At 43.5% G+C, this 27,858-nt stretch overlaps 1 protein-coding gene across 31 annotated transcripts in view; it reads right to left on the minus strand.

The window, feature by feature from the left end:
- PPP6R3 (protein phosphatase 6 regulatory subunit 3) overlaps positions 1-27,858 on the minus strand; it is a 121,311-nt gene that overhangs the window by 37,794 nt on the left and 55,659 nt on the right. For all 31 annotated transcript variants that reach the window (XR_013994337.1, XR_013994338.1, XM_081064586.1 and 28 more), the window contains 8 exons: positions 25,477-25,614; positions 22,867-22,932; positions 20,677-20,789; positions 15,629-15,742; positions 5,932-6,061; positions 3,766-3,918; positions 1,667-1,816; positions 497-561 (listed from right to left, as the gene is read on the minus strand). Coding sequence is in view for 29 of the 31 variants with exons in the window: in XM_081064586.1 (XP_080920712.1) it covers positions 497-561; positions 1,667-1,816; positions 3,766-3,918; positions 5,932-6,061; positions 15,629-15,742; positions 20,677-20,789; positions 22,867-22,932; positions 25,477-25,614 (929 nt within the window). In the remaining 2 variants the exon portion in view is untranslated. The remainder of the gene's footprint in view (positions 1-496; positions 562-1,666; positions 1,817-3,765; positions 3,919-5,931; positions 6,062-15,628; positions 15,743-20,676; positions 20,790-22,866; positions 22,933-25,476; positions 25,615-27,858) is intronic.

Genomic DNA, 27,858 nt, shown 5'->3' on the forward strand with positions numbered 1-27,858 from the left:
TCAACTAATACTTCAAGTAATCTTGCCAATCAGCTAACAGAAATGTTCTGAAAGGAAAATACTAGGCAATTTCCCCCTCGAGTTCCACGAAGCAACTCTTCCCTACAACAAGAACGTGGGGCAGCCAGGGCAGGCGTGCTAGGTTCAACCATCCTCCGAGAGACTTAGCTGGACAACTATTCCTTCAAATTTACATTATTCTCAGAAAACAGCCACTCAGAAAGGACCGAAAGGTTTCAGAGGTCAGCAGACGAGGGGAGTACTCCCACTCCCTGGTTTTCCCTTAAGAGAGGCAGAAAGACAGAGGGATCTAAAAATAAATTATTAGAATATCTGTTACAATTAAATAATCTGGAGGTCCTGAGAGAACCATGTACAACTGTAAAGCGGCATGTACCACGTAATTACTTTTCAGTTTCTCTGTCTAGGGCAAGGGAGGACATTTTTTTCAAATGAAAAATCAAACTGAATTCCTGTCAGAAAACAATTTACGTACTGTTTCTTCTCGTTCATTTCCCAGGCATCAAGTATTCGTTCTATTAACTGACATTTTTGAAAAAGCTGAAAAAAAGGGAATATAACCAGTCAAGATTTATATAAATGTCAAAGTGTCAAAATTCTGAAGGGAGACAGAGGTCTAATTAAACAGACTAGTGCTATGTATAACCCAGTAAGCTAAATAGAGCTGTGAATTACTGGCAGACCAAATGCAGTATGACGGCGAGTTCAGACCTTCAGGATCCAAGACAGGACCCACGCCTCCAGCAGGGCCGCTATTAGACATGACAGTATTTCCGGTACTGTTACCAGTGAGCAGCTGACCTAAAGCAAAGCCAGGTTTTATTGGCCACGGAAATTGGGCCCAGAAATACAGAGCCTGGCCAAAATTCCAAAGGAATAAAGAAAATCGTGCCTGGCAAAAACTTCACTCAGAATCCACAGCGATGCCTGTATTATTTTCACTGTGAGCACAACTAACTTCTGGATGCACTAACATTACTGCACTCATATTAAAAGCAGGTGCCACAACCCTGCAAGCCAACGACAAGCGTCTGGACTGCATTACCGGAATGCGCCAGTGCCAGTTGTAGTCAAACGTCCTTTGTCTCCCCATCTACTTGGTTATTCCAGGCTAGCCTTTTCCATCTTCCAGGTTTGGGAGTCATGTCATATGATCACAGCATTTAAGAGCAAGAGAAACCTGAAGACTTAGTAAAATCACCTCACACTTAACCAGAAAAGGCAGACCCTAAGAAGAGGCTTCCCTCAACACTGCACTCAACTCGCTTCTCCCAACTTACAGCCACATTTTCAGCACCAGAGGTAAAACTCTGGTGTGCCAAATAACTGCTGAAATGTTTTCTGCAGTATTTACATTTTTACGGTCCTTTTAACCGCCAAACCTATTTTCAATCTTCAAATCTATTAATTTTACCCAATAAGCAGGCCACTTAGATTTTTTCCTTAAAAGTTCATCTAACCGTTATTTGTCCAGGATTTGATTTATAGAATCACTGGTTAAAGGTGCAATGAAAATAAGATAGTTAACTATTTAGACTCTGAAATTTAACCTCATGTCCTTAAACTTCAATTCACTTCACAGGTATGTGGGAAAATGCTATAAACAGGAGTAACAAAACAAAAAAAAGACATGGAGTAAGCTTACGTGTTTCAATAACAAACTGTCACCAGTGGAACCTTGATCAGTAATTGTGCTATTCTCTGTGTTTTCAAAGGGACTTGCAAGAATCAACGCGATACAAATTTCCACCTGTGTATGCAAAAAGTTATTCCACGTATATTTGAAGAACATGTCCTACAAAACAAACAAACAAACAAACAATGCTTTCTTTTATTCGGTTACCTCAATGCTTAAGCCACTACTTTAATACAACTATCAAACAGTGATTTAATAAAGTAAAAATGATGTGTTCTTAGTCCAATAGGACTCATTAAAGGGAACACAAGTTTATTTTAAAGAGGGTTTGAAATGCATAGAATACATAGAATACATAACAGAGTGTTTGCTCCTTCAACATGCCAGAGTTTTCAAGGAATTGAGTAGAGACCAAAAATAAATAGATGACAAAAAGACAAGAGTACGTTTCTGAAAGAGAAAGGGAGTATCTTTTTACATTTTCAAAGCAACTAATACTGACATTAAGTTCAGTAAACTTCCAAAGAAACGTATGAGAATTTCATTTTGATTCAACAAATTTTTACTGATGGGTTTTGTGCAGGGCATGGTGCCAGGGCAATACGGGCGACAGAGAGATAAAAACATGGTCCTCAGTCTTGAGGGGCTCACAATCTTAGCAAAGAATAACCACTTGGCATTTGAAACTCAGAACTATCAGCAAATGGAGTGAAACAAGAAAGAACATGTGGCTCTCCTAGAAGTACAAAGATGTTCCAGGTTACCTCAAAAGTAACAGTATCACAAAAAGGAAAGACAATCCCTAAAAGCACAAAACGCATGGTTAAGGTATGTATTCTAATCTCAAAATGAAAAACTAATGATTCATGACCCTTTGGGAGTTTTATCAAATGTGTTATCACTCCAAAGTAGCTCTAAAGATGAACAGAATGAACGAACAACAGTTGTATATTTATTAGCAGTAAGAATCAAGACTAGTAATTGATGACCGCAGGGATACTCCCAGAGACAGGAGTAGAGAATTATATTCCTGGAGTCAGAAGGTGGAGCAAGAACTATGTCCCCCCGAGGGCAACAATTAGGCTGCCAAAGAAACTGTAACCCTTTGACATTTCATCTTTCTCCAAAATGACCCTGATCTCTGTGCTCCATACTGATGTGTCTCTTAACCCAAAGCTGAAATACAACTAAAAGTATGTCAGTAACACCAGGAAGCATAATGGCGTCGTTGATAAAGCACATGTGGGTTTGAAATCAGATGTGGTATCAAATCCTGGCTCTACTACGTACTAGCCAAGGAACGTATCCCCATTCTGGTCATGATCTGAAAAAGATTCTCTCACAGGGTTCTGTACTCAGGATCACATGAGAAACATAAAAGTGCACATTCCACAGACCTTTCGTGTTGTGAACAAACACCCCAACTCTCTTTTGAAAGCTCCCCCAAGTGTACAGTGGGACGGCATCTTGTGACACCTGCTAAGTGGTAACCTTTGTGCCTTCCAGGCTGTGGGTGGCAGGACGGCCAAAGCAACCACGGGTACCAGAGCTGGGCCCGTGGATTCTAGGCACAAACTTTCAAACTGGGGACGTCAGGGGTTGGGGAATCCAGACATTCCCTGGGATCCACTGACAAGCAGACTAACAGCTGTTTCAAGAAAGAAGTTGGACTCGAATCAAAAGCCCACACAGTGCCTCCGATGTTATAGAGATAGAGAGACCTCAGTGGAAAGAAGACAAGCGCCTGTCCCTTTGCTACTTATGGCTCTAAGCAGCAGCGGTCATTGCTAGTACAGTCCCCTGACAGTCCCCCGGGTGACTGCCCTCACTCTACCATCTGTGAGACTGAACGTCTTGAGGGAAAGGCCTGTGTTAATTATCTTTGTGATTCTCTAATACAGTTCTTTACACACAACAACGATACATAGCTACTGGAAAAAGCATTAAAAGTTTTCGATAAACTCAAGGGAAAAAACAATATAAAAGACCATTTACACTCAGACTAATAGAAGGCACTGACACATTGTAAATTGGTGAGGCTGTACCTTGAGTTACCTATCTGTAAAATATCACGGGCAAATGAAAACGTCTTTCCAGAAACGTCTTACCAGTATGACGCCAATGCTGTTCAGCTCCATGAGGTCCCCATTGATACTGCTGGTGTTTGTCTGAAGGAGGCTGGATATCAACCGAATCACATTCAACCGGGTATTCCCCACGGGAGGGTCCAGCACGCCCCACGTGGTCTTCATCACACTTTTCTGAGGACGAAAAGGCTTTCATTGAAGCAGGGGTACGGACTGAGCTGTAACAACACTGGGTAAACTAACTCCACAAACACTTGACCTGAATTCTGTATCGGAAGGAAAATCCAAAGCTGCCATTGATATCTTTCAAGGTATGAGGAAAAAAATGATCAAGTAATTCCCCTGGATGATTTTGTAGGAAATCAAATACTGTGTCAACATTCTACGCTGCCACAGAAAGAAAGCAGACAGCTACAGAAGTCCATACAAAAGTGCCGTATCCCAAACTCGACCAGAAACGAAGAGAAGTTACAAGTGGTTTAGGACGCAGCCCTCCACCCTTTGCCAAATCTGTGATAAAAACACAAACACAGAAGCTGCTGGTGGCTCACAACCTGGAAACCAGATCAACCTCAACCCTGTTCTTGTCCATAAAAGGGAGTCTCTGTACTTTGGAAGTACAAAAGACAGAACATTCCAGAATTTCAGCAGTCCGACAGGAAAGGGGACAAGTTATAACCGAGAGTGCGATGCCCCAGCCACACTGGCACCTTCACGCTCTCCTGTTCCTTTTGAGGTTTCTCAGAACTGCAAGGCTCACGGTTTTACTCGTGTAAGACGGCTCTAATGAGCAGGCATTTTAACAAGTGTCATCGCTCTACTCACACACTACATCAAGCAGTGCAATCAGGGACGAGCCCATCTCACTCAGTCCCAGCAGTAAGAGGACGCCCTCACGAGACGCCGCCGCCTTACTTCCGAATCAGGGCCAGGAACACACGCTTGAGACTCCACCTTAGGTGCCACCCTTTCGGTCCCCTTAAGATACAGGTCAGGGTACTTCATTACACACCCTCTGCTCCCTCCTCCACCTTCCCCTTGGACGCGCTCTCCTTTCTCCTCAGTCAGTCCTTTCTTTTGCTTTCCCTCCTCTCCCGCCTCTCCTTCCTAGGTCTGGCCTGAAGAACACCACTGACCAGACCTGTTAAACATGACGCAGGCTCTTTCCCCGGGGATGAGTGCCAAACACGCCGGGCCGCCCCAAGGCAGGCTGAAGGCAGACGAGGTGGCACCACTCCCTGTTCGCTGGTCCCACCAGCCACCGGAAGAGACAACCTGGAAGTTGAACTAGACGCCCTGGGTAACGGACGGAAGTTACTTTGTGCCCCCCGCCACAACATGGCTAAATAAACACAAGTCTTTCATTGAGAAGGGAGAGGCTGGTATGATCAATTCCCAGGAATTCTCAGCGACGCCACCGAGAGGCACACACACCAGCCCGGACCCGGACCCTGCGATGCAGGGCAGGAGGGAAAAGGAGGGGGGAAGAACTGGTGCAGGTGGCAGAACTCTCTGGATCTGCGTCCTCCACCCTACAGATGCCAGAAGGAAGAGCCTCTTACCCTCATCTAAACCTCTGCACCAATCCGAGGGGTGCCGGGGCAGCGGACGAACACCACTTATGGACACCCCTCTTTTGTAGGTCTTCACGTCTGTTGTGTGTGTTTTCAGAGGCTCGCCTGCGTCAACAGTCCTTCTTCCATTAGCACACAGATGCGCCCTACGCAACCACTCTCGCTCCAGGTCACATTCACCCTCTAGTGCTTAAATAAGGCATCTGTCCATCCTGTCCCACTGCTTCAACACCGAGGAAGTCAACTCCATTGCAAAGATCACTTCCCAAAAGTTTAACTTCACCTCAAAGATGTGAGAACAACATGCTATGAGAACGAAAGTGTTTATTGTACTGGCATATAAGTACCTGGAATTTATAGAAAGAAAATACAAAGCTAAGCAGGTCCAATTTTGCTCAATTTTACCATTCAGTAGTTTAGACGTTATATATAGATAAAAGCCAATTAGAAACTAGCTCAAAAGCAGTAAAGACAACGGGCAGTGTACCTTTTAATGTATTTTGTACGTGCTGGTCACAGCCAGTTCTCTTAACTCATGAGGTTCATACACTTTCTAACAACATTCAAATCAAAGCATTGAGCTGGCCGGCTGTGCTTCAGATTGCTGCCCTACCTTGGGTGGCTCAAGCAGGAGTTCGTGGAAAGATCCAAGTCTTCCTCGGATGGCTTCTAGAACACTCTTGTTGACCGAACAAGCTGAATGACTCATGCCTGGTGGGCAGATCTCTATGTGGCCTTCAAATCTTGAAATAAAACAAGTTAATTTTACTCACTACAATTTCAAAACAAATCACTCACAATGCTATCAGTGTGTAGATATATACACAATAGCTACACAAATATACAATGAATTTATCAACATTTCTGGAGGGAAAGGAAGCAGGTGTAATAAAAACTCGAAGGGGCTCGGCCCACATGACCTGAAATCCAAAGGCCCGCAGCGTCAGGTGAGAAATTACACGCGAGTTCTTCCCGTTCACTTAAACCTCCCATCTCCTTGTATGTGTTATACTAATAGCAGTTCTCTAACCAGAAAATCTGAAAAGCAAAAGGAGATGTGATCCCTGAATGACAGGGCAGACCACCCGGCCCACAATTCGCGATGTTAATAATAAGCAGGCCTACCTCTGTTCCAGTTTGTCTTGTATAATCAACGCTGTTTCCTAGTTAAAAGGCTTCAATTACTTCCGTATAAAGCTCAACGTACACTCATTACAACTCACTCTTTATAGGAAGTTATGGGTGGAACGAGACTTTCCAAAGCCTATTGGCTTGAGTAAGTACCTGGGCACAGGGGTTCTCAAAGCGGGGGCAGGATAGAGCCCAAGAGGGGACAGAGGACATCGGGGGCAAGGTCTAAAAATGGGGGTATGCAGTTCAAATGAAAAGGTAAGCCTGAAAACGGTGTGTCAACTGAACAGCAGTACATACCGGGGGTTACTAAGGTGGCCGCGGGAGCCAGACTGCCTGAGCCCACTACTGGTCCTACTATGGAGAGTGGGAGTCACTCTAGGATGTTTCTCCCAGGACTGCTGGGAGGGCCGTGCGAGTGCAGACAAGGAACTGAGAACGCTGCCTGGCACAGAGCCAACTCCTACTGGGTTTCCCCGAAAATAAGACCTAACTGGAAAATAAGGCCTTGCATGATTTTTCAGGAGGACATCGCATGAACATAAGCCCTAATGTGTCTTTTGGAGCGAAAACTAATATAAGAGCCGGTCTTATTTTTGGGGAAACACGGTAGACAGTGATTATTATAACCAGTACTCGAAAATATGCCACATGTGGAAGTGATTTCTAAGAGCTACGCGGAACAGCATTCAGAAACTTAATTACTGGAACGGGGGCAAAGGGAAAGGCCTTTTGCCTTGACTGTAGTGCTTTTTAATGTGTCGGGGTTTTAATTTATGTGGCCAAATATAGCTGTCTTCATTATAGTTTCCGCCTAGGGAGCCACGCTTAAAAGTTCTTCACAATCCCATAATTCTGAGTATTTACACACTTCTCCTCTAGTACTTTTTAACTTAATTCATCTGGCATTTACTTTTATGTGAAACTGGTGCAGACATTTTTTTTCCCCAAGTGGTGAGTCACTGTTCAAGCCACTTTTATAGAACAATCATCTTTCCCCACGTACGTGAAAAATCATAGCAAGCCACATACTAAAATTCTTTATAACCATTCATAGAAATTTGGTATCATAAACACTAGCATCACGCACTGTATTTATTGTGTCAGCAACGCACTGGAACATGCAAGAGGGAACTTATCTCAATCGTTGGTCTTGTTCAAAATTTCTGCGCTAGTCTCACATTGTGATTCTTCCAAATATATGTAAGACTCTGCCTAATCCAAAACAAAAACCATGCTATGTTCCAAGGAGAACTTTATTAAGCTTAAAACTGAGACTTGGAAAGGCAGCGGTCCATTCCTCCTCACTGCTCAGCAGCTCAGACGGGTGCTTCCCGGCTCTTTTCTCTAGTCACAGGTTAAAGGCACTCAGCTTGCTTACAGTTTGGGGTAATTATGAATGAAGGTGACACAAATGTTCACTTTACAGGTCTTTGCGTGACAGTTTTTATTTCACCTGGGTAAGTATCTGAGAGACTGCTTTCTGTTTCACTTTATAAGAAACTGCCAAATGTTTTTAGAAAGTAGCCATGTGACTTTGCACTCCCAACGACAATACCTGAGACTTTGTCACTTCCCAGCATTGCCAGCAGTGGCTGCTGTTTTGCTTTGGGTTAGCAATGCAGTGGACTGAATGGGGGTTCCCCAAAATGTAAGCCCACATCCTAATCCCCAGAGTCTGTGAATGTGACCTTATTTGAAGATGTAATTGAGGATATCCAGAGGTGAGATCATCCTGGATCAGCCAGGTGGACCCTAAATGTCATCCCGTGTCCTCATAACAGAGACAGACACACAGCAGAAGAGGAGATGTGAAAGTGAAGCAGAGAAGTGGCCACAAGCCACGGAGAGCCAACAGCCACCAGGAAAGGGAAGAGCCAAGAATGAGTCTCCCCTGTTTCTGGTGAGACGGTAGCACTGTAGCACTTTGATCTTGGACTTCTGGCTTTCAGACTGTTGGAGAATCAATTTCTGTCATTTTAAGCCACAGAGGGAAATTGTTATAGCAGCCACAGGAAACAAATACAAGTTCAAAAGGTATGCAGTGGTATCTCAACATGGTTTTAACTTGAATTGCACTACTGACAAATGATTTGGACCATCTTCTCGTGTTTATTTGCTATATATGTTTTATTCTTTAAGTGTTTGCTCACATCTTTTGACCTTAAAAACTGGATTGCTTTTCTTGTTACTAAGCTTCAAGTGCTCTTTACATATCTGGCTAGAAGTCCCTTCTCAGACACGTGCTTTCTGTCTATCTCCTGGCAGTCTGTGGCCTGCCTTACCATTTTCTTAATCGAGTCTTTCAGAGAGCAGAATTTAACATTTTAGTGCAGTCTGCGCTGTCCACGTTTCCTCTATGGACTGGACTTTGGGGACGCATCTGAGACATCTCAGCCCAATCCTAGGTCAGATTTTCTCCTAGAAAATAGTTTGGGCATTTCAAATTAATTTTTGCCTAATGTGCAAGGTACGTATTGAGGTGCAATTGTTTGCAGCTGGAGGTTCCAGCACCATTTACTGAAAAGGCTACCCTCCCTCCGCTGACGCGCCTCCACACTTCTGTGAGCAGCCCTGGCTGTGTGTGTCCATCTACCTCTGGACCCTGTCCAGTGACTGTGTGCGTCCTTCCACTAACGCCACATGGTCCTCGTGACTGGAGCTTTCAATCAGGTAGGGTCAGTACTCCCAATCCATCTCTCAAAGTTGTTTTGGGAGCTGTATTTGCTTTGAATTTCCATGCAAGTTTTAGGATTAGCTTGATTTCTACAAAAATCCAGCTGGGATTTTAATGGGAATTACACTGAATCTCCAGATCAGTTGGGGAAGAATTGCCATCTCCATATCGACCCTTCTAATCCATGAACAGGGTACCTCTCCATGTATTTAGGTGGTCTTTGAGTCCATCAGTATTTAGTGGTTTTCAGCCTTCAACCCTGCACACGTTTTGATAGATTTATATCTAAGTATTTCCTTTTTTACTTTTTTCTTTTTTTCCGGTACAATTCAGCAATCACCTTGGTATTTACCCAAGGGGGTTGAAAATAACAAGTACTTTTAATTTTAAAGTAAATGGTACTTGGTGAAAATTCAAGATTCTAATGACTTGCTAGTAGTATAAAGAAATGTAACTAATTTTTGAATACCAACCTTATAGCCTGCAATCTTGTTCAATTTACTTGTTAGTTCTAAGAGTTTTTTTGTGTGTTTTCTTTAGGATTTTCTATGAAGATGGTCCTGACATCCATGCATAGATTCAATGGTCCACCTTCCTTCCAGTCTGGATGGCTTTTCCTTCGTGCCTTACTGTACCAGCTGTGACCTCCAGCATGAGGCTGACTAGGTCAGGCGACGGGAAATACCCTCACCATGGTCCTTGATTTGAGGGGATATCATTTCAGTCTTTGACTATTAAGAATGTGTCAGCTATGGGTGTTCTTTCTTTTTAAAAAGGACTTTCTCAGTTTCCAGGTTCCTTCCTCTTACTAATTTGCTGAGAGGTTTTAACATGAAGGAATACAATGAAGTGATCGTATGGCTTTTCTTTAGTCTGTTGATATGAGTTACACCAATTGGTTTTTATTACGACTTTTTTTTATTTTTTTATATATATATTTTTAATTTTTATTAGGGAACAGTGTGTTTTTCCAGGACCCATCAGCTCCAAGTGAAGTCATTGTTTCAATCTACTTGTGGAGGGAGCAGCTCACTGGCCCACGTAGGAATTGAACCAGCGACCTGGGTGTTATGAGCTCTGCGCTCTAACCAACTAAGGCCACTGGCCGCCCCAAGACTTTAGTTTTATCTAACAATTTTAGGATCACAGCAAAATGGAGGGGAAGGTAGAGACTGCCCATGTCCGCTCTGTCCCCACACAGCCAGTCTCCCCCATTATCAGCACACAACAGCCCCAGTGGCTCACTTGTTACAATCCATGAACCTACAGTCACATCACAATCACGCGTCTATCGTTCATACTATGCTTAACTCCCGTTGGGTCCATTCTATGGGTTTGGACAAATGTATCCATTATTAGGGTATCACACAGAGTATTTCCACTGCTCTAAAAGTCCTCTTTTCTCTGCCGATTAATCTCCCCCTACCCCCGCCAACTACTGATCCTTGTTACTATCTCCATAGTTTTGCCTTTTCTAGATGCCACATGGTTGGAATCATACAGTATGTGGCCTTTTCCGACTGGCGTCTTTCCCTTAGTAATATGCATTTAAGGTTCCTCCATGACTTTAGAGCTCCTCCTTTCTTTTGCACTGAGTAATAATCCATCGTTGGACGTCCCAGCTCACTTATCCATCACCTACTAAGGACACTGTGGTTGCTTCCAAGTATTGGCAGTTACATGTCAAGCTGGTATAAACACCCATGTGCAGGTTTTTGTGTGGACGTAAGTTTTCAGCTCCTTTGGGTAAATACCAAGGAGCACAACTGCTGGATGGGATGGTAAGAACGTGTTTGGTTTTATAAGAAGCTGCCACACTGCTTTCCACAGAGGCTGCACCATTTTGTGTTTCCACCAGCAGTGACTGAGAGTTCCTTTGGCTCCACAATCCCACCAGCATTTGGTGGTGTCAGTGTTCTGGATTTTGACGACTCTCACTGATTGATTTTTGAAGGATGAATGGGTCTTGCATTCCCGAGATAAACCATACTTAGTCATGATATAGCATCCTTTGAGTATATTGTCAGATTTATTTTGCCAATATTTTCTTGAGGAATTTTGTACCTAACTTTTTCTGGAATCTTAGTTTTATTTGCTGTAATATTTTTGTCTAGTTTCAAAGTCGTGTTGGAAAGTGTTCTCTTCTGTATCCTGGTAGAGTCCTTCCACGTTTGGTAGAATTCACCAATGAAGCTATACTGGACCGAGAGTTCTTTGTTGATTTAAATATGAATTCAATTTCTTCAATAAATATAAGACTGTTAATGTTATCTATTCTTTTTGAGTGAGCTTTGGCAGTTTTATTCCTTTAAGGAAGTTGTCCATTTCATCTCAACTGTTGAATTTGTTTAATGAGTTGTTTGTAGTATTCTCTTAATGTCTGTAGGAAATGTAGTTATATCCCTTCTTTCATTCCTGTTATTTATAATTTGTGTCGTTTCTACTTTTTTCTTAGTCAATTTGGCTAGAGATTTAATTTGATCTTTTCAAAGAAACGGCTTTTAGTTTAATTGATTTTCTGTATTATTTTTCTCTTCTGAATTTCTGATTTTCTGCTCTTAATTTTACTATTTCTTTCTTTCTGCTTGCACTGGGTTTAACTTACTCTTCCTTTACTAGCTTCTTAATGTGGGAGCTTAGCGCATTAACAGAAGACTTTCTTCTCCTTTGTAATATAAACATTCATTGTAATAAATTTTCCCTCTACTGCTATTACTATATTCGAGAAATTGGGACATGTTCTGTGTCCATTATCAATTACTTCAAAATGTTTTTTCTCATTTCTCAACATTTCTTGATACTTCTGGTTATTTTTAAGTGTGTGGTTTCCTTTCTAAGTATTTGAGGATATTCCAGACATCTTTTTTATTGATTTCTAGTTTAAACCCATTATAATCTGAACACACACTTCATATGATTTATTATTGTAATTTGTTAAGGTCTGTTTAACGGCTGAGAATTTGTTCTATCTTGGTAAAGAATCCATGTGAACTTGACAAAAATGTACATTCTGCGGTTGCTAGAGGGAAGGTTCTGAAAGTGTCAGTTAGGTCAGGTGAATTGCCAGTGTTTTCCAAGTCTTCTATATACTTCCCAATTTTCTGCCTAAATGTACATCAATTTCTATTAGAATAGTTTTAGATTTACAGAAAAATTACAAAGATAATACAAACAGTTCCTGTATAACCCATACTGGATTTCCCCTATTCATGTCTTACATTAGTATAATACATTTGTCACAATTAATGAAGCAACATTGATGCATAAAACCCACAAATCCATTTTGCATTCAGATTTCCTTAGTTTTCACCTGAAGTCCTTTCTCTGCTCCAGAATCCTATCCAAGATACCACATTATATCTACTTGTCAGGTCGCCTTCGCTTCCTCTTGGCTGTGACAGTTACTCAGACTTTACTGTCAGGTATTTTGCAGAATGTCCCTCAGTTGGGATTTGTCTTGAATTTTTCTCAGGATCATGGGTCTTTAAGAGGAAGACCACACAGGCAAAATGCCACCTTCATTACATCATGTCAAGGGTACATACTGTCTACACAATTTATCGCTGGCTGCTGACTTTGATTATCTGGCTGAGGAAGTGATGGTCAGGCTTCTGTCAAGTTACTCCTTTGATTTTTTCTTTCCATATAGTACTCTTTAGAAGGAAGTCATGATGTGCCATTTACACTGGAAGAGTATTAAATTCTGTTCTTCCTCCTTGAGGAGAGAGTATTTACGTAACTACTGGGCATTTTGCTGCATGGAAGATTTGTCTCTTCTCCACCCCTTTATTTAGTCAATCATTTATTGACATCAATATGGACTTATTAAAAAACCATATTTTATACATTGGGTTATACTATGATACCGCTTTACTTTACTGTGGAAATCAGTCCAGCTTTGGCCATAGGGGGCTCTTTCCGTTGGCTCCTGTGTCTCTGTCACACCCCCTTACTGTGGGTGGTTTGGTTTAAGTACTTCCTTATTTTTTGTATCATGTGAAGCTCCAGACTCGCCCTGTACAATCCTTGCCCTAGTTGTATGTAGATCCAGCCATTTCTCCAAGGAGCCCTGGCTCCTTTTATTGCAGAATGGTGTTAAAAATCCAGACCTGGGCATTCGTACTTGTTCCTCACGGCACGTCACTACTTCTAGGCCCTTGTAGCTCACAAAGCAATGGTCTTTTTGGTTCGTCTCTCCACACTTCCGCATGAATGACTTCTGAGGCCCTACGCTGATTCTTTCCTGCACTATGTCTGCGTTGGAAAGGACCCCAGTTCCTCAGTCTACGTTAAGAACGGTAATATGCACTAACTCACCCCTTCTCCTTACTTCTTGAGGCTTGTTAAAATAATCTGGAATTTATTTGGTTTTCGACATTTGGCTTATTTCAGTTATTCATTTTTAACATTTAACTTTCAGTCATATTCATTTCCATATCCCTATCCATTTCATTTATCATCCCTTTTACCAACATATTTCCTTATCTTTAAGTTTTTCATTCTAACTTATTTTTCTGTTTGCCTTTGGAAAAGTCCATCTTCCAAGTAATTTACCCCAGAAACAGAACACGGATGGAACACTGAAGTCTTACATGCTTAGAAATGCCTTGTCTGCCCTCACACATCAACAAGATTTCAGGGCCACAATCCTGCCGTTTGTTTAAGTATTTATTTAGCTTTACAAATGAGATGCCTGGAAATCGGATTTGCTTCGTAGTTATCCCAGTTTTTTCTTATCCATATACTTTAAAGATTTACCCTTTATTCTTGGGATAAAGCTCACCAGGATAAGGGTAAAATCTGAGTCGTTTTTAAAAAAAATTTAAATCTTCCTAAGCATTTAAGAATCCTTTCTGGTCTGAGGATAAATTCCTTCTGGTCAGACATTTCCTTCTATTATTTCTTTTATTGTTGTATCTTCTGTGTTTGCTCTGAGTTGTGCAACTCTGTTGTTTCCCTCTTCCATGTGCAAAAGTGTACCATTTTTCTCAGATGCACTCCTCTCTCAAGTCACTGCACCACTTCCTGTGCTTTGAAACCACTTTAGGAGATGGCGCGGTTGCCTCGCACACAGTAGTGTGGTCCCAGTCGTAACCCACGGGGTTAATACCCTAAGTTTTGGCTGCATCATTTAAAATGTAGTTCACCAGGGAAGACAGTCAAAATTCCAGATGCAATCCCCACATTACAATGTACTGGAAGCAGTACCGCCACAATGCCCTTCCCTTGTCACTGGCCAAAGAATAAAGAAACCAGGAATAGACGTCAGGAATTTGGGAAGCAGCAGTTGGGCAGACTATTCACTATTTTACTAGAAACCAAGAACCAGAAACCGTGGGTGGCAGAGGTTCCCCATCGGCAGACCCCTCCTGTCATCCTCTCTGTGCCCTCTGCTAGACTGGATGGACCCAACAAATTCCCACCTCGAAACCACACTCTGCTGAAACGCTGCGTATGCATATACGCGCCTCTTCAAATTCTCACGCTTCAGGAGCAATGAGAAAGCTCTGACAATTGGTAAGTCAGTCAGTCAGCCCTAGACATAAAGTGTGAAGGATAACATGACAAACATGAAATGGCTGGTCCAGGGGCACACACGTTTCTGATTCTGAAGCTCTTAGCATACACTTTCCCCTGAGACCTCAAGCCACCTGTCCATCTATCTTAAAACAGCCTCATCAACTGCAGTGCCCTCACATGCAAAAGCCCGGAAAGACAATGTGAAGCTTCAAATTAGCAGGTGTAGGAAAGAACCACAAAACGGAAAGAGTCCTTGAATCGCCACCAACCAGGAACACCTATTTTCAATTTTCATAAGCAAGAAAGAAGCTTCTCATAACTACAGTATTACCACAGGATATAAAAGACAGTTTGGGGAATACAATCAATAATGTAAACATTTTATAGGGTGTCAGATGGGCACATGTCTTATTAGGGAGACCACTTCATGGATGGTGTAGATGCCTGACCACTGTGCTGTACACCTGAAGCTGAATAATATTACATGTCAACCATAATTTAATATATACATGTATATATAGTCATGGGATATGGAGTACAGCACAGGGAATAGTCAATGGTGTTGTAATAGATATATACGATGTCAGAGGGGCAATAGACTGGGGGAGGGGGTTATCACTTCGTGAGGGGTGAAATGTCTAACTATTACATTGTTTTGTACCCCTGAAATAAAAAAAAATAATAAAGAAAGAAGCTTCACGTGTGTAAGCCAGGAGACATGTTTTTGATTTATTACAGCACTTACTATAGTAGCATTTTGCCAATAAATAGTGTTCACCAAACCAGTTTTCAACTGCATACCTATATATCACATTCGTAAAAATAACTGATGGTTTATACAGCAGAAAAAAGTTCAGCACCTGAAATTCAAGGGCATGATATTGTAGTTTATAACCAACGACTCAACTCTCAACTCAGCTTTTAAAAAAATCTAAAAGCAAAACCCAAATGGTTCCTTTTGTAAGGTGAGAGGAAAGCTTACGTTGGTCGTCGTGTCTCAAGTAAAGTCAGCAATATCTGGATTGCACTGACGATGGCGGATTCATTTTTCTCTTTGTGAAAAATATTTGATAGAAGCTGCTCTATAATTTCTTGCCTAAGGAAACAAATCAATAGTCAAGGGTTAACAATAACATCATTTAACAGTAACAACTTCAGAAAAACAGGTCGTGGTGCCAGTAACACAAATATTATACAAGCATTCAATGTCACTTGGGCTATCCATTTCAACTTAACATTTATTCTTAATACATTTACTGAAGTAGGCAAGTGATCCTACTATTGCCTATAATAAGGCAAGCTTATTATAATTCTCCCATTCTTCCATACATATATTCCTATTCCCTGCCCTCAGCAAACTCACCCGGGCCTTGCTTGTCTCTGCCAATCTTGTTGAGAGCCAAAAGTATTTCAAGACTGGACATCACCTCCCACTCAGACCAGATGATGGTGGTGGCAGAGGCTGGGGGGTGCGGTAATAAGACTTAGAACCCTTCATCCCCACAAAAAAGGGGAATTTTTCAAAAAGCCTAATTAGAACCCATAAATGGTTTCCCACAAGGCATTAATGTAAGAGACTGAAACAGGTAGAAGAGAATACCAATTGTTGCATTTTAATCTTTAATTAAAATGTGATAGCAATGAAATGGATTTGACTGAACTATTGCCCAAAAAGGATTCCAAGCAGGCCCTTCCATTACACCTCTCGAGTACATATGCAAGGTCACAGTTAATATAAAATGCTGGGGTAACCTGTTAGGTGAATCTATAAGGACACTGTCAAGGAAAGCTCTCGTTCCTTAGGATCTCAGTAATTTTCAGAATGCACATGGATTAAGAAATGGAATCTCCTTTACCATGTGACATACAGCTGTCCCTGTTGCTCACCTGGCAGGGACGCGAGTCATCCCAAGGTACAGGTGTGCTCACTGTATCCTAAGACCCGTCCCCTTGCCAGGCTAGGACCACAAGTAGGAGAGAATCTTTTTCTATTTTGGGGGAGCAAATAAACCCGGTATCTAAACTAACTTCAGAGGATCCTCCAGCAAGGAGCTTTCAAGGACTCCCAGACCAGCACTGTAATTGCTGGTGAGACCACGCTACCTAAAGTACTGGCACGGTAAGGTCACTCCACACACGGCAGTCTGGAGCCTGCACACCAGGTCTCGGACGGGGCGCTGGAGAACAGTCTGCTTCTTTACAGTAAACACGGACATTCTTCCAACAACAGCCTCACCCCAGGAAGAGGGGTACCGACACAGCATCCAGCCTGACACGTCCCCCTTCCCACTCAAGCGTGGAGAGCACAACCAGCCTTTCACCAACACTGAGATCTGAAGACAATGGCTAACAAAGGTGCCCTTACTATTTCATGGCGGCGCCACATTCGAAGTCTACTGTCCATTCTACCAATGGACAAAAACAACGTCATAATCAGCAAACAGTGGCTGAGCCATATTCTGAGTCTTATTTAAATACATAAACATCACCAAATACAGAAGAACCATAAACTCAGGGACTGAGCTCATCAGACGGGATAAAAGGAATGCCTTCATATCCTTTAAATAATAAGGCATCTGTTTATAAGCGAGAGAAAACACACTCATTTTCACATTAAAAAAAATGGAGTTTTTGGATGAGCACCAGTGAAATTCGTGACAAGAGTTGTTGGCTGCACGCAGCCATCAGGGCGGGCGCGTTATCCATGCCGTTGAGACAATGGCTCGCTTCTGTTTTGTTTTTCATATGGGCAGTCAGAGGACTCACTTCCTTAAAACTTATTCGTTCAAACCTCAACTCATTCTAAGCTCATTAGTATCAAGAATTAAGAGCTGCATAGTCCAACCCTTTCTAACACAACTGCTTTTAAAGGTAGTTTTTTTGTTTTTGTTTTTTAATTTTTACTGGGGAATATTGGGGAAGAGCATGTTTTTCCAGGACCCATTAGCTCCTCATGAAGTCGTCGTTTTCAATCTAGTTGTGGAGGGCACAGCTAGCTCACTGGCCCATGTGGGAATCGAACCAGTGACTCTGGTGTTATGAGCACCGCGCTCCAACCACTGAGCCAACCGGCCACCCTAAAGGCAATTTTTTAAAGGCAGTTTTGAACTTGAAAATTTCCCCCCGAGCCACTAAACTGAATCCAGCCAATGGGAGTCCAGTCTGCTTTGCAAGCTAAGGCTAATTATCGCCCACTTTCTTAGAGGGCGTCTGGTGCCCGACCTGGCCTTACCATCTTCTTTAACTTGAGCTCATTTCAAACTTTTCCTGAAGTGCTAACCTACCCTTATACATATAGTACACACAAACACACACACACACACACACACACACACACACACACACTGTGGGTTCTTTGGCATAATACAGAGTTAGGTAATCTGTACACTATGTACTGCCAGTAGAGTGGCCTAACAATACTATATTTTTAGATAATTTATCACATCTATAAGAAGGCTATTATGATTAATAAAAGTTGACTAAGCTCACAGAAAGCAGCTTTTTGTCACGGTGTATTTTCTCCATCAACAGATACTACGAAAACCACCACAATGTGGGGGCACGTCTGACAGTTAAAGAGGTTGGTTCTCACTGTCAAGAGTGTGGGAAGCACTGTGACAGAGTAAGTCTCCCCACTGCTAAGTGCAGTGAACATTTCACTCGGTGACATCATGGGGTTCCTGAGCCATCAGGTCTGTGTATATGAAGAATCCTATTCCAACTAATATTTAATGTCATCAATTCTGATCATGTACCCATCTGCATCAAATTATGTTTGTCTGATCTAGGACTAAAGATAGACTGAAATGTAACAGCCACCATGTTTCCCCGAAAATTAGACACAGCTGGACAACAGCTCTAATGTGTCTTTTGGAGCAAAAATTAATATAAGACCGGGTCGTATTTTACTATAATATAAAACTGGGTCTTATAATAAATAATAATAATAATATAATACTGGATCTTATATATTTGCTCCAAAAGACTCATTAGAGCTGACTGACCAGCTAGGTCTTATTTTCGGGGAAACACGGTAGTACGTCCAGACTCCAATGGCGAGACCCCCCCCATTTAGTTCAAGCAGAGGTGTGTGAACAGAGACACTGAAGAGCTCAGTGCTTCGAACTCAGCAGTCCGACACTCGGGGTGAAGCTGCAATTTCCAAGACAGGAGCCACTTACCACCGGTGGCCACTGAACACAAAATGTAACTAGTCTGAGCTGGCCTGTCGTAAGTGTACACTACACGCTGGGTTTCCAAATCTCTGTACAAAAAAAAAACAATGTAGCGTACAACTGTCCCTCAGTACCCAAGGGGCAATGGCCGCAGGACCCGCGCGGATACCAAACCGTGAGGGGTTTGTGTCGAATATTTGCACATAACCTACATACATTTCCTCGTATTCTTTAAAGCTTGAAATTACTTATAATATCTAATCCGATGTGAATGCTACGTATGTAAATAGTTGTTATACTGCACTGTTTAGAGAACAAGGAAAATAGTTTGTCCATGTCTGCATGCAGTATATGTCAGCAACAACGGGACATTTATCCCTGAATATTTCTGATCTGTGATTGATTGAATCTGTGGATGCAGAATTCATGGATATGTATCTCATTAATAGCTTTTTAAAATGAACATATGCTGAAATGTTACTTTGAATCTACTAGATTAAATAAAATACATTATTAAAATTAATCTCACCAGTTTTTGCTCTCACGCGGCTACCAGAAAATGTCAGAGTACATGTGGCTTCTGTTATGCTTCTCTGGGACAGCACTGTCATGGACCATATGAAACTGCTGATATTCAGTATTTTTTAACCTACTCAAATGGCCATTTTACATGTTTTGACCTAATGCTACTACAATTATTACCATCTGAACGTGAAAGGTCTTACATGTTATAAAAGCAGTGCATAAACCATAATGCCAAGAACTACTGACATGGGGCGGGTAAGATGGCATTTTACTCAGAAGCTGACGATCTCTTAAGTTTTGCTACTTGACAGAACTACTCATCTCCTCCTTCTACGTAATACAAACCAGGAAAACACAACTTCACTTTGCAGAGGATACCTCGTCTGTAACTTGTTCCTTGCTCGAGTCACACTTGCCAAGCAAATAATACATACAAATGTTTATTTTAATAGAAGGGCCCTCCAGGTAGTTAAGCCAAAAAATGCAAAGGAGCCTCAACATACAGGAGGAATGAAAAAAATCATTGAAGAGAACAATAGCAACAGTAAATTGAAGCAAGACTGCCATTGGTATTTAACAATGCTAACTGTATGCCCTTTCCAACTATTCATCCCAAGTAGGAAAATACCTGATTTTTCTTTATTAAAATAACTTTCACCTGTATGAATGCAGGTCAAATGTATGCCCGTGCTTGACGGTAAATATTCTTTCTGAAACTGTGTGAATGTAGAAAAACTAGTACACGGAGGTTGGCCATTCACCAATTTTAAGATAGCTCACCACCCTCCCACTGTCTTCCACCTAAATAAATAAGAGATGGCTGCTCATTACGGATTATCTAAAACTAAGGGCAGAAGCAGCACAAAGAAACGAGCTACACACGACTGTACCCCTTAAATTGGTTCTGGTCAGATGGCCCTTAGCCACAAAGATACGGTAAACCCTAAGAAGAGCTTTGGCTAAAAATCGTTCACTAAAATAGGTCAAATTAGTTCATACATAAGACATTCTCCACCAAAGACCCGTGCAGGCAGTGAGTAGTTCTTAAGTGGGCACCCCCACTTATGATGGCTTTACAGATTCCTAGTTTAAACTGTTTGAAAAGTTCAGTCTCCGTATAAATGTCATTTACTTACATTCTTTCCCTGTAGGTCTCCACTGGGCATCACGAATGGCTGGGATCAGGTAAGCAGGTGTTCCTACCTTCTCACCCAGCCAAAGGTATTATTTTTCCAGGGATGCGATTCCCACAGGAGGAACACTTACCAACCACTCAATGGTAACACATCAAATAGCATCAACATGCAGAAAGAACAGAGTTTCAACATACTTCTCTAGCGTGGCAAGCAGAGGGTCTGGCTCTGTACTGTTCTGAATTTGTAACATCTGGTCTCTGCTCAGGCGAACAATTTCACAAAGTGACTGTGATGCATTTGAATGCCGCTAAAGGAAAAAAGGACAATTTTAACTACAAAACATGTCGGAGGTCAAATTTATAACAAAGTTAGGGAGGAAACTGCTTAAGAAATAACACACTGGCCATAAGCTGCGGTGAGTAAAAAGTCAAGCTCAAAAGAAATAACATTTTGTAAAAAGCGTGAGTATTTTATTCTGCCAGGCTCCTAAGCTTTTTACTTAACAATACTGCACAGTTACTATTTGTGGGGAGATGTGATAAAAGTTCTGGCAAAGAAAAATTTCTACAACTGAATACCTGAAAAATAGATCCCTAAAACATATACTTTTAGCAGCACAGAAAGATACATTTCTTTGATGAACAGCTTTCTGGAGTATACCAATGGGTAAGAAATGTTACATCTTCTCCAAGTGTACAGTGTGTTTACCTTACGGAAAAGCACTAAAACCTCAACGCCCATGTGACATGTGGCACCGAGCATAACCTGCAGAATTAGCAGAACACTGATATTCCAGCACAGATGACAAGACACACCAGGATATGAAAAGCCACTGGTTGGAATCAGGAGCCTAGCATCTCCTTAACAAATAGAAATAGGACAGTAGATGTAAGCATGTAATGTATCACTTCATACAGAAGTAGCAACTGTCCAAAGGGCAAGGTTAACTTTCTTGCAAGTCAAGTAGGGAAGGTGCTGACACCCTCAATGATTTGTCCTTTGCAGGGCTTCTCCTTTATCGATTTCTCCTAGACACTGCAGACAGGCAGCACACCCTGCTGAGCAGTCCAGTTCCGCTCAAGATGACGGAGCTAGTGATGAGCAGGCCTTGTCCACCGACGTGCTCCTGGTGAGGAGCGGGCCGCGCTCCTTTCATCACGCCAGCACACCCTCCCTCTAGCACCCGGCATATGGGCCCCCGGAACGTGTCCTAATATCAGCAGTACAATACTGCACTGTCCCAAGAGGAAGGACGGGGGAGCAACAGGCCTTAAAGAGTTAACTCTTTCTTTCTTCCTCTTTCTCTCCTCTCTCTTTCTCTTTCTTTCCCTCCTTCCTACGTTCCTTCTTTCCTCACTCCCTTCCTTGTAGAAACACCTGTTTTAAATAAACGTTCGGTAGCATAAGTTTTTGAACGGACTACAATGGAAGCGGGGGGACTAGATCCACCTTCACACAAATTTGCCTTCACGAGAGAGAATGCCCCCTGGCTACCCTTCCTGCTCTGCACTGTCCCCCGTGGTGCTCACTCTCCCGGCTAACCTGCTACCGAGGGTGTACAATGAGCCCCCATCCCGGACCTCAGGACAGACCCTGCATCTTCTTCAAACCAACTCCTTCACAGAGATCAGGTTGAACCGCATGGAACTGTCATCCCTGGAGGCGGAAATGGCTGAGTACTGGCAATTCCTCATGGCTTAGCCTGCCACTGAAGGTGGCGACAAGAGCAGCAGGAGAGAAGCAGGGTGACAGCCGCCTCGACAGAGCTACACCGACCGATCCTGGAGACCCCATCCTGACAGGTGAGCCCTCAGCACAGGGCTCAGTCTGCAAATCCCAAAGTTGTGTCCCCTTGGCGCCAAGCCAATCTCCAGCACCTAAGACAGAGACAAACCTGCCAGAGCACAAAGGCCTGGCTGGGAAGGACAACCGCCAAGAACCCGTCCCGCTGGGGGCTCAGCGAGGTCAGCAGGGACCGAGACCTTGCTGTGCCGCCTGCGAAGCTTCGGCCAGGGCAAGTAACAAATGCAGCGTGGCCTCATCGCTTAGGCTAAAAATGGGTATAAAAGAAAAAAGAGGTGTGGACAGAGGAGAACTGCAACAAAGGTAAGCAGATTCAGTGTGAAATCCCAGCTCGAGAAAGGAGACAGCACTAGCGCCAGGGCGAGCTGCTTTCCACTTGTTTGGACATTTCCGGGTATCAGCAAAGTGTAGTGTTTTTAAAGCCTTTAGTGTTTAGAAAACTGTCTACTTTAAGAATGCCAGGTTGTCGCTGCTCTACCTGTCCTCCACCGTCACATCTCGTACAGTCATGCTCTGTGCCCAAACAAACACGGTTCCTTTTTAAAACAATCAAGGTTATACAGTCATATGAGATAACTTACATCTTCTTCTTGCGATGGGTGAACTATTTCCACAAGCCTCTGGATAATTTTCTCCTCATTTAACCACTGTAAAACACATTGTAGAAGTAATCATAGCAATGAGTGGCTCCTGTTCGAGCCCCAATGAAGATTAACACACTTGGAAATATCCATCACATTTTAAGTAGCATGTTACAGGTTTCTCTGGACTTTGAGCACTACAGGAAATTAAAAGTCCCCCAAGGAAAATGCCAGTGAATATATGATTTAACAGTAAGTAGCCAACCATACCAACTACTCCCCAACTTACAATACCCACATACAAAAATTCTATGCATCGGCTTCTTAGCCAAAGGGTAATTCTCAGAACTGAGCACTAAAAGGGCTTGTATCTGGTTACTGGGGGATGGGGTGGAATTTATACATTTTCTACAAGATTATTCACTTTAATAAGAGAGCTTCAGACTGAGAAAAGCAATGTGGTAGCATCAAGCCTCTGGGTTAAAACACATGATGAACTTGTAGATTGCAAAACCAAAACCACAGGAAACGTGGAGGCGCAGGGGGTAGGGGAGGGCACTACGGAAGCAGAGTTTATCTGCCCTGTCACATGTTAGCAAAGAGCTACTATTATGACAAGGGCAATCTCTTCTTCACCTACACATGAAATACTGCTGTGAATGAAAACATGAAGTGGATGAAAATAAGGAAGAATAAATGAAAACTGAGCTGGTATAAGATTAGTTCCATAAGGAACAGAAACACTAACAAACAAGGTGCTCACTACCCAGAAAGGTGAGGGACAGAAACACACACACACACACACACACACAGACACACACACACTAGTTAAAGGAGGAGAGGGAAGGGAAAGAGAGGGGAGGGGCTAGGTGGCAACAAATCAAACCCAATTGGCTAAAGGCAGAGAAAGGAAAATGCAAACAAAGCTATTAGGAGGGTACAGCCAAGGTCGAGACCCAAGTTCACAGTTTAAGAGCTGTTGTAAAATGTGCAGTGAATCACCCTCCCAGGGAGCTTGTTAAATGCAACTGACGCAGTAGGGCAGGGGTGAGGGAGGCCCGCAGGAGTGCATGGATTTCTAATAAGCTCCCGGCTGATGCCTGGGACCACACTTTGAGTGGCAATGTCCTCAGAGGATGGTCACACCTGCATGGAAGGGGTGGGAGGAGGGTCCTGAGGGCACTCATCAGGCCCCATCCCTACTGCCTCCATAGCCAGTAACAAGCAGTCACATTCCAAGCCACTTTTGGACTACCCCCCACCCCACCATGGGCCCCCAAATCCAAGGAAGTCATTTGGGAGTTTCTAGAGACCCTTCTCCAAGCTATTAACCACCTATTAACAACCTGCCTTTATTAACCATCTATCACTACATCTAAATTTCAACCCGGAAGTGACCAAAGGACTTCTAAGGAACCACGTTGAATAATTTCCCCTATAATAATCCAAATAGACAGATGACCCTCCCTCTGTCCTTGACAGACTTCCCTGGAATCCTCAACCTCTTTCCACACGCCAAAACATGAAAAGGAACCAACGTCCCCATGCAGGGACCTTCCGCAGGCAGCTCCCAGGACATTCACTGGGTCCGCTCAGCTGGTTTCCTCACAATGAGCACGGTTCTCAGTGGACCTCTGCCTGGTTCTCCACATCCAGCCCTGACCCCTCGCCAGGACACACACACACACACACACCACACACACACCTGGCCCTCCTGCCCACCTCAGCGGAGCGTCCCCTTTGCTGGGACAGCACCCGACAGACCCTCCTGTCTCACCTTCCGGTCCTCCAGGTCTTTAATTAAAATAAGCGTTTTCAACGAAACTCATTTCCAGAGAAATGAGTAAGGTTTGAGGTTCGAGCTTAAGCATTAAAGATGGAATGGACCGGGGAATGGTTCTGGAAGAAGACAGTGAAGACAAGGAAAGAGGAAGACACAGAAGATGAGAGGAGGAGGCAGACCCGAGTCTGAGAAACCTTATTCAAGTTGCTCACACCTCCCTCTTTCCATCCTAATCCCACTGCGCCTCAAGAGGCGCACGTATCCCAAACAGCCATCTCCCCCAAATTTAAAGTATGTGCCCTTTCCGAAGTAAAGTGTCCTTCTTAGCCTGTGCTCCGGTACCCACGAGAAGCAAGGTACTTCTGAAGCCCGAGTCCTTGGAAATACCGACCCTCTCCCTGTTTGGCTTCGGCGATAAACCTCCAGTGCGGCCATCTTCAAGAAGGAAGCCACCAAGCACACTCAGAGGAGATTTATGGCTCCCAACCGTCTTACTTCCGCTCTTCCCACCTGATCAGCTTGGAGACAAACCTCAGTCCCCACCTTCCCGCCCCCACTGCAAAGCACACCAGCAGAGGGAAAAGAAGCCCTCACAAGGAAACAGCCCAGGCACCTCGGGATGTACACTCTGCAATCCTAATCCTGCAACATGTGGCTTTCCTCTCTGGGAACAACCTTCCCCCCCACCCCACTCTCTGCCCCCCCACCCCCGTTTCCCAGACAACCTCCTACTACCAATCAAATCCCGGGGAATCCCACCCCAGGTGGCTCCAAGCCGCCCCTCCTCTCCCCCCACCCCAGGCAACGCCAGCCATAATTGTACTCACATTCAGCACGTCTTGCCTGGGCTGTGGGGGCTCGATGCACGTCAGCAGCCTGAGCAGCAGATCCATGATAGCTGAAGTTCCTATGTGCTTTATAATAAGGTCGACAAAATCACGTTTCTTCTTTAAGAAATCCACAATCTAGAGGAGAACAAACCAACACTGAAAGGCATGTAACCTGGGAACTATAAACCTCAGAATGCTTTCAATCCTGACCCCGCCAACTGCCCCCCTCCAAAATCCCACCTCCACTCTGAGTACAGGAATGGCAAAGGCTGAATCATAATAAGCTGGCAAGTTGGAAAGCCTGCTAACTATTACAATATGCAAAAACCCCTAGGAAAAAATAAATCTCCCAAATTATCACACATTCCCCAATAGAAACATACCGTTAACAGAATCTTTTATTTCTGCTCACTTTCACTATTAATTCTTAAAGAATGAGGATAAAAAAATTCATACCTTATGAAGAGCAAGAGAATATACCGCTTCACGGTTTAGGAACAAAAAGCAAGTCCATTAGACTTTGCATTAAAATGCAGAATAAATATGCAAAATCCTAATCATACTCTAGGTAAGAGGAAAAAAATGCGAAACATAAAGATTTCTACATCAATTCAAGTGACTAACTCACCTGCTACAGAAACATCCCATTTGGATTTGATTTCCGCAATTCACCTAATCAGATTCACTCAAGGAGAGTATGGGAGAGGCCGAGAGTTATACCGAGGGACCGTGAGAGCGGCAATAAAGGTACAGCCGTCCACCTGGGTCCCTTCTGAGCAGGAAGAAGGGGGAAGACTGTCCTGCCCCGTACACCCTTGCAGACCTTCCATCCGTGTGCACGACTCGTCTAGTCATAAGGCCCGGAAGCACTAGGCCAGTGTGGCTGCTGCTCTAACACAGTCTCCCTGGAGTCTCTCAAAAGCCTGTGTTGTGGGGTTGCTTAATTCAGTTACAGATGAGGAAACCGAGGCTCAGACCGGTTAAGTATCTTGCCAGAAACTACAAAGTGGCTGCCCAATGATTTAAACTTCAATGTATGTCCCCAAAGCCACGACTGCCATTATCCCACATGAAGGAGTCTAGGGGCCAGAGATGACGACTAACACTGCTCCACACCATCAGGTGAAAACGCGGGATTAACCATCACACGTTGCTTCTCCAGACAATGAAGTTAAATGTCGTAATGCAAACCTTTGAGAAGTTATAAGTAAATAATCCGCTCACAACTGAGTCACACAATAGTTTTTAAAAGCACAGGAGAGGAGGAAAAGTCACAGGTCACCGAAACACTGCATAAGTCGGGGTAAGAGCATGGGACCTGCAGCCAGGGGCACAAATCGCAGCCAGTCAGTGCAGGGGACAGCACAGCAAGGACATGAGCTGTCCTGGACAGAGGACGACACTGCTGAGGTGCCTAAGCGTCCCACCCTGAAGGCGCCCTACCACTGGACTTCCTGTTCCACGAGCAAATAAATGTACCGGTTAAGCCAGCTCGCACCGAACTTTCCCTCATGATTTGCAGCTGCACTTATCCTTACCTACACATCAAGTGATGGGAAACCTTTATTTACTCTCAGAATTGTCTTTCCCCGTTGCTCAAAGAAAGAGCAAGGGCTACCGAGTCCACTCGTTCTCATTCAAGGACTGCTGACCCCAGAGGCACAGCGAGCAGCAGTGACGCCAGGGCCTTTCTCAGCGTTTAACGGGCACGAGCCACCATCCTTACTCAGACGATGTGTCTGACCTTGAAGACCAATACGAATACTCAGAAAGCTTCACGTGTATTCTCATGCATGCCACTGACAACAGGACCCACAAAATTTGGGTTTCCCTAGCACGGGGTGAGGAGGAAAAGCATGAGGAAGGTGTAAGACCTGTTTCAACAATGGCTACAACCATCTGGAACTGACCAGTAACTTAGGCTGAGGGTTCCCGTAACAGTCAGCAGTAGTTATTTCTCATCACAAGGCAGGAGAGAGAAAGACAATCTGTATTAGAGTGGTCGTATCTGGGAGCATTAACTAAGAAAAAAGAACCTCAATTCCGATAGATTTCAGAAGGTAAACCTGCTCCATCAAGAACATGAAAGAATGACCTCAGCTTGCTGAAATAAAACACGTATCCACTCCACTGTGGTACAGGGCAGACGCACTGGGCCTAAAATAGTTCCAGTCCCTTCACGTGTGCAGACGGCAAGGACGGGTCCTGGAGCCTATTTTCCCCCGAGGAGGAGGCCAGGCCCGACCAGTCTGACCACTCGCACCCGTCATCACGCCCCTGCTCGCTGCGCTCCGGGAGGGCTGTTAGTTTGGACTTGGGCATCCGAGGCTTGGCTCGCTGCTCAGTGTCCATAAGGGGATGGTCATATCCTGCTGAGCA

This window comes from Rhinolophus hipposideros (genome assembly GCF_964194185.1).
Source record: "Rhinolophus hipposideros genome assembly, chromosome: 10".
Classification (NCBI taxonomy): Eukaryota; Metazoa; Chordata; class Mammalia; order Chiroptera; family Rhinolophidae; genus Rhinolophus; species Rhinolophus hipposideros.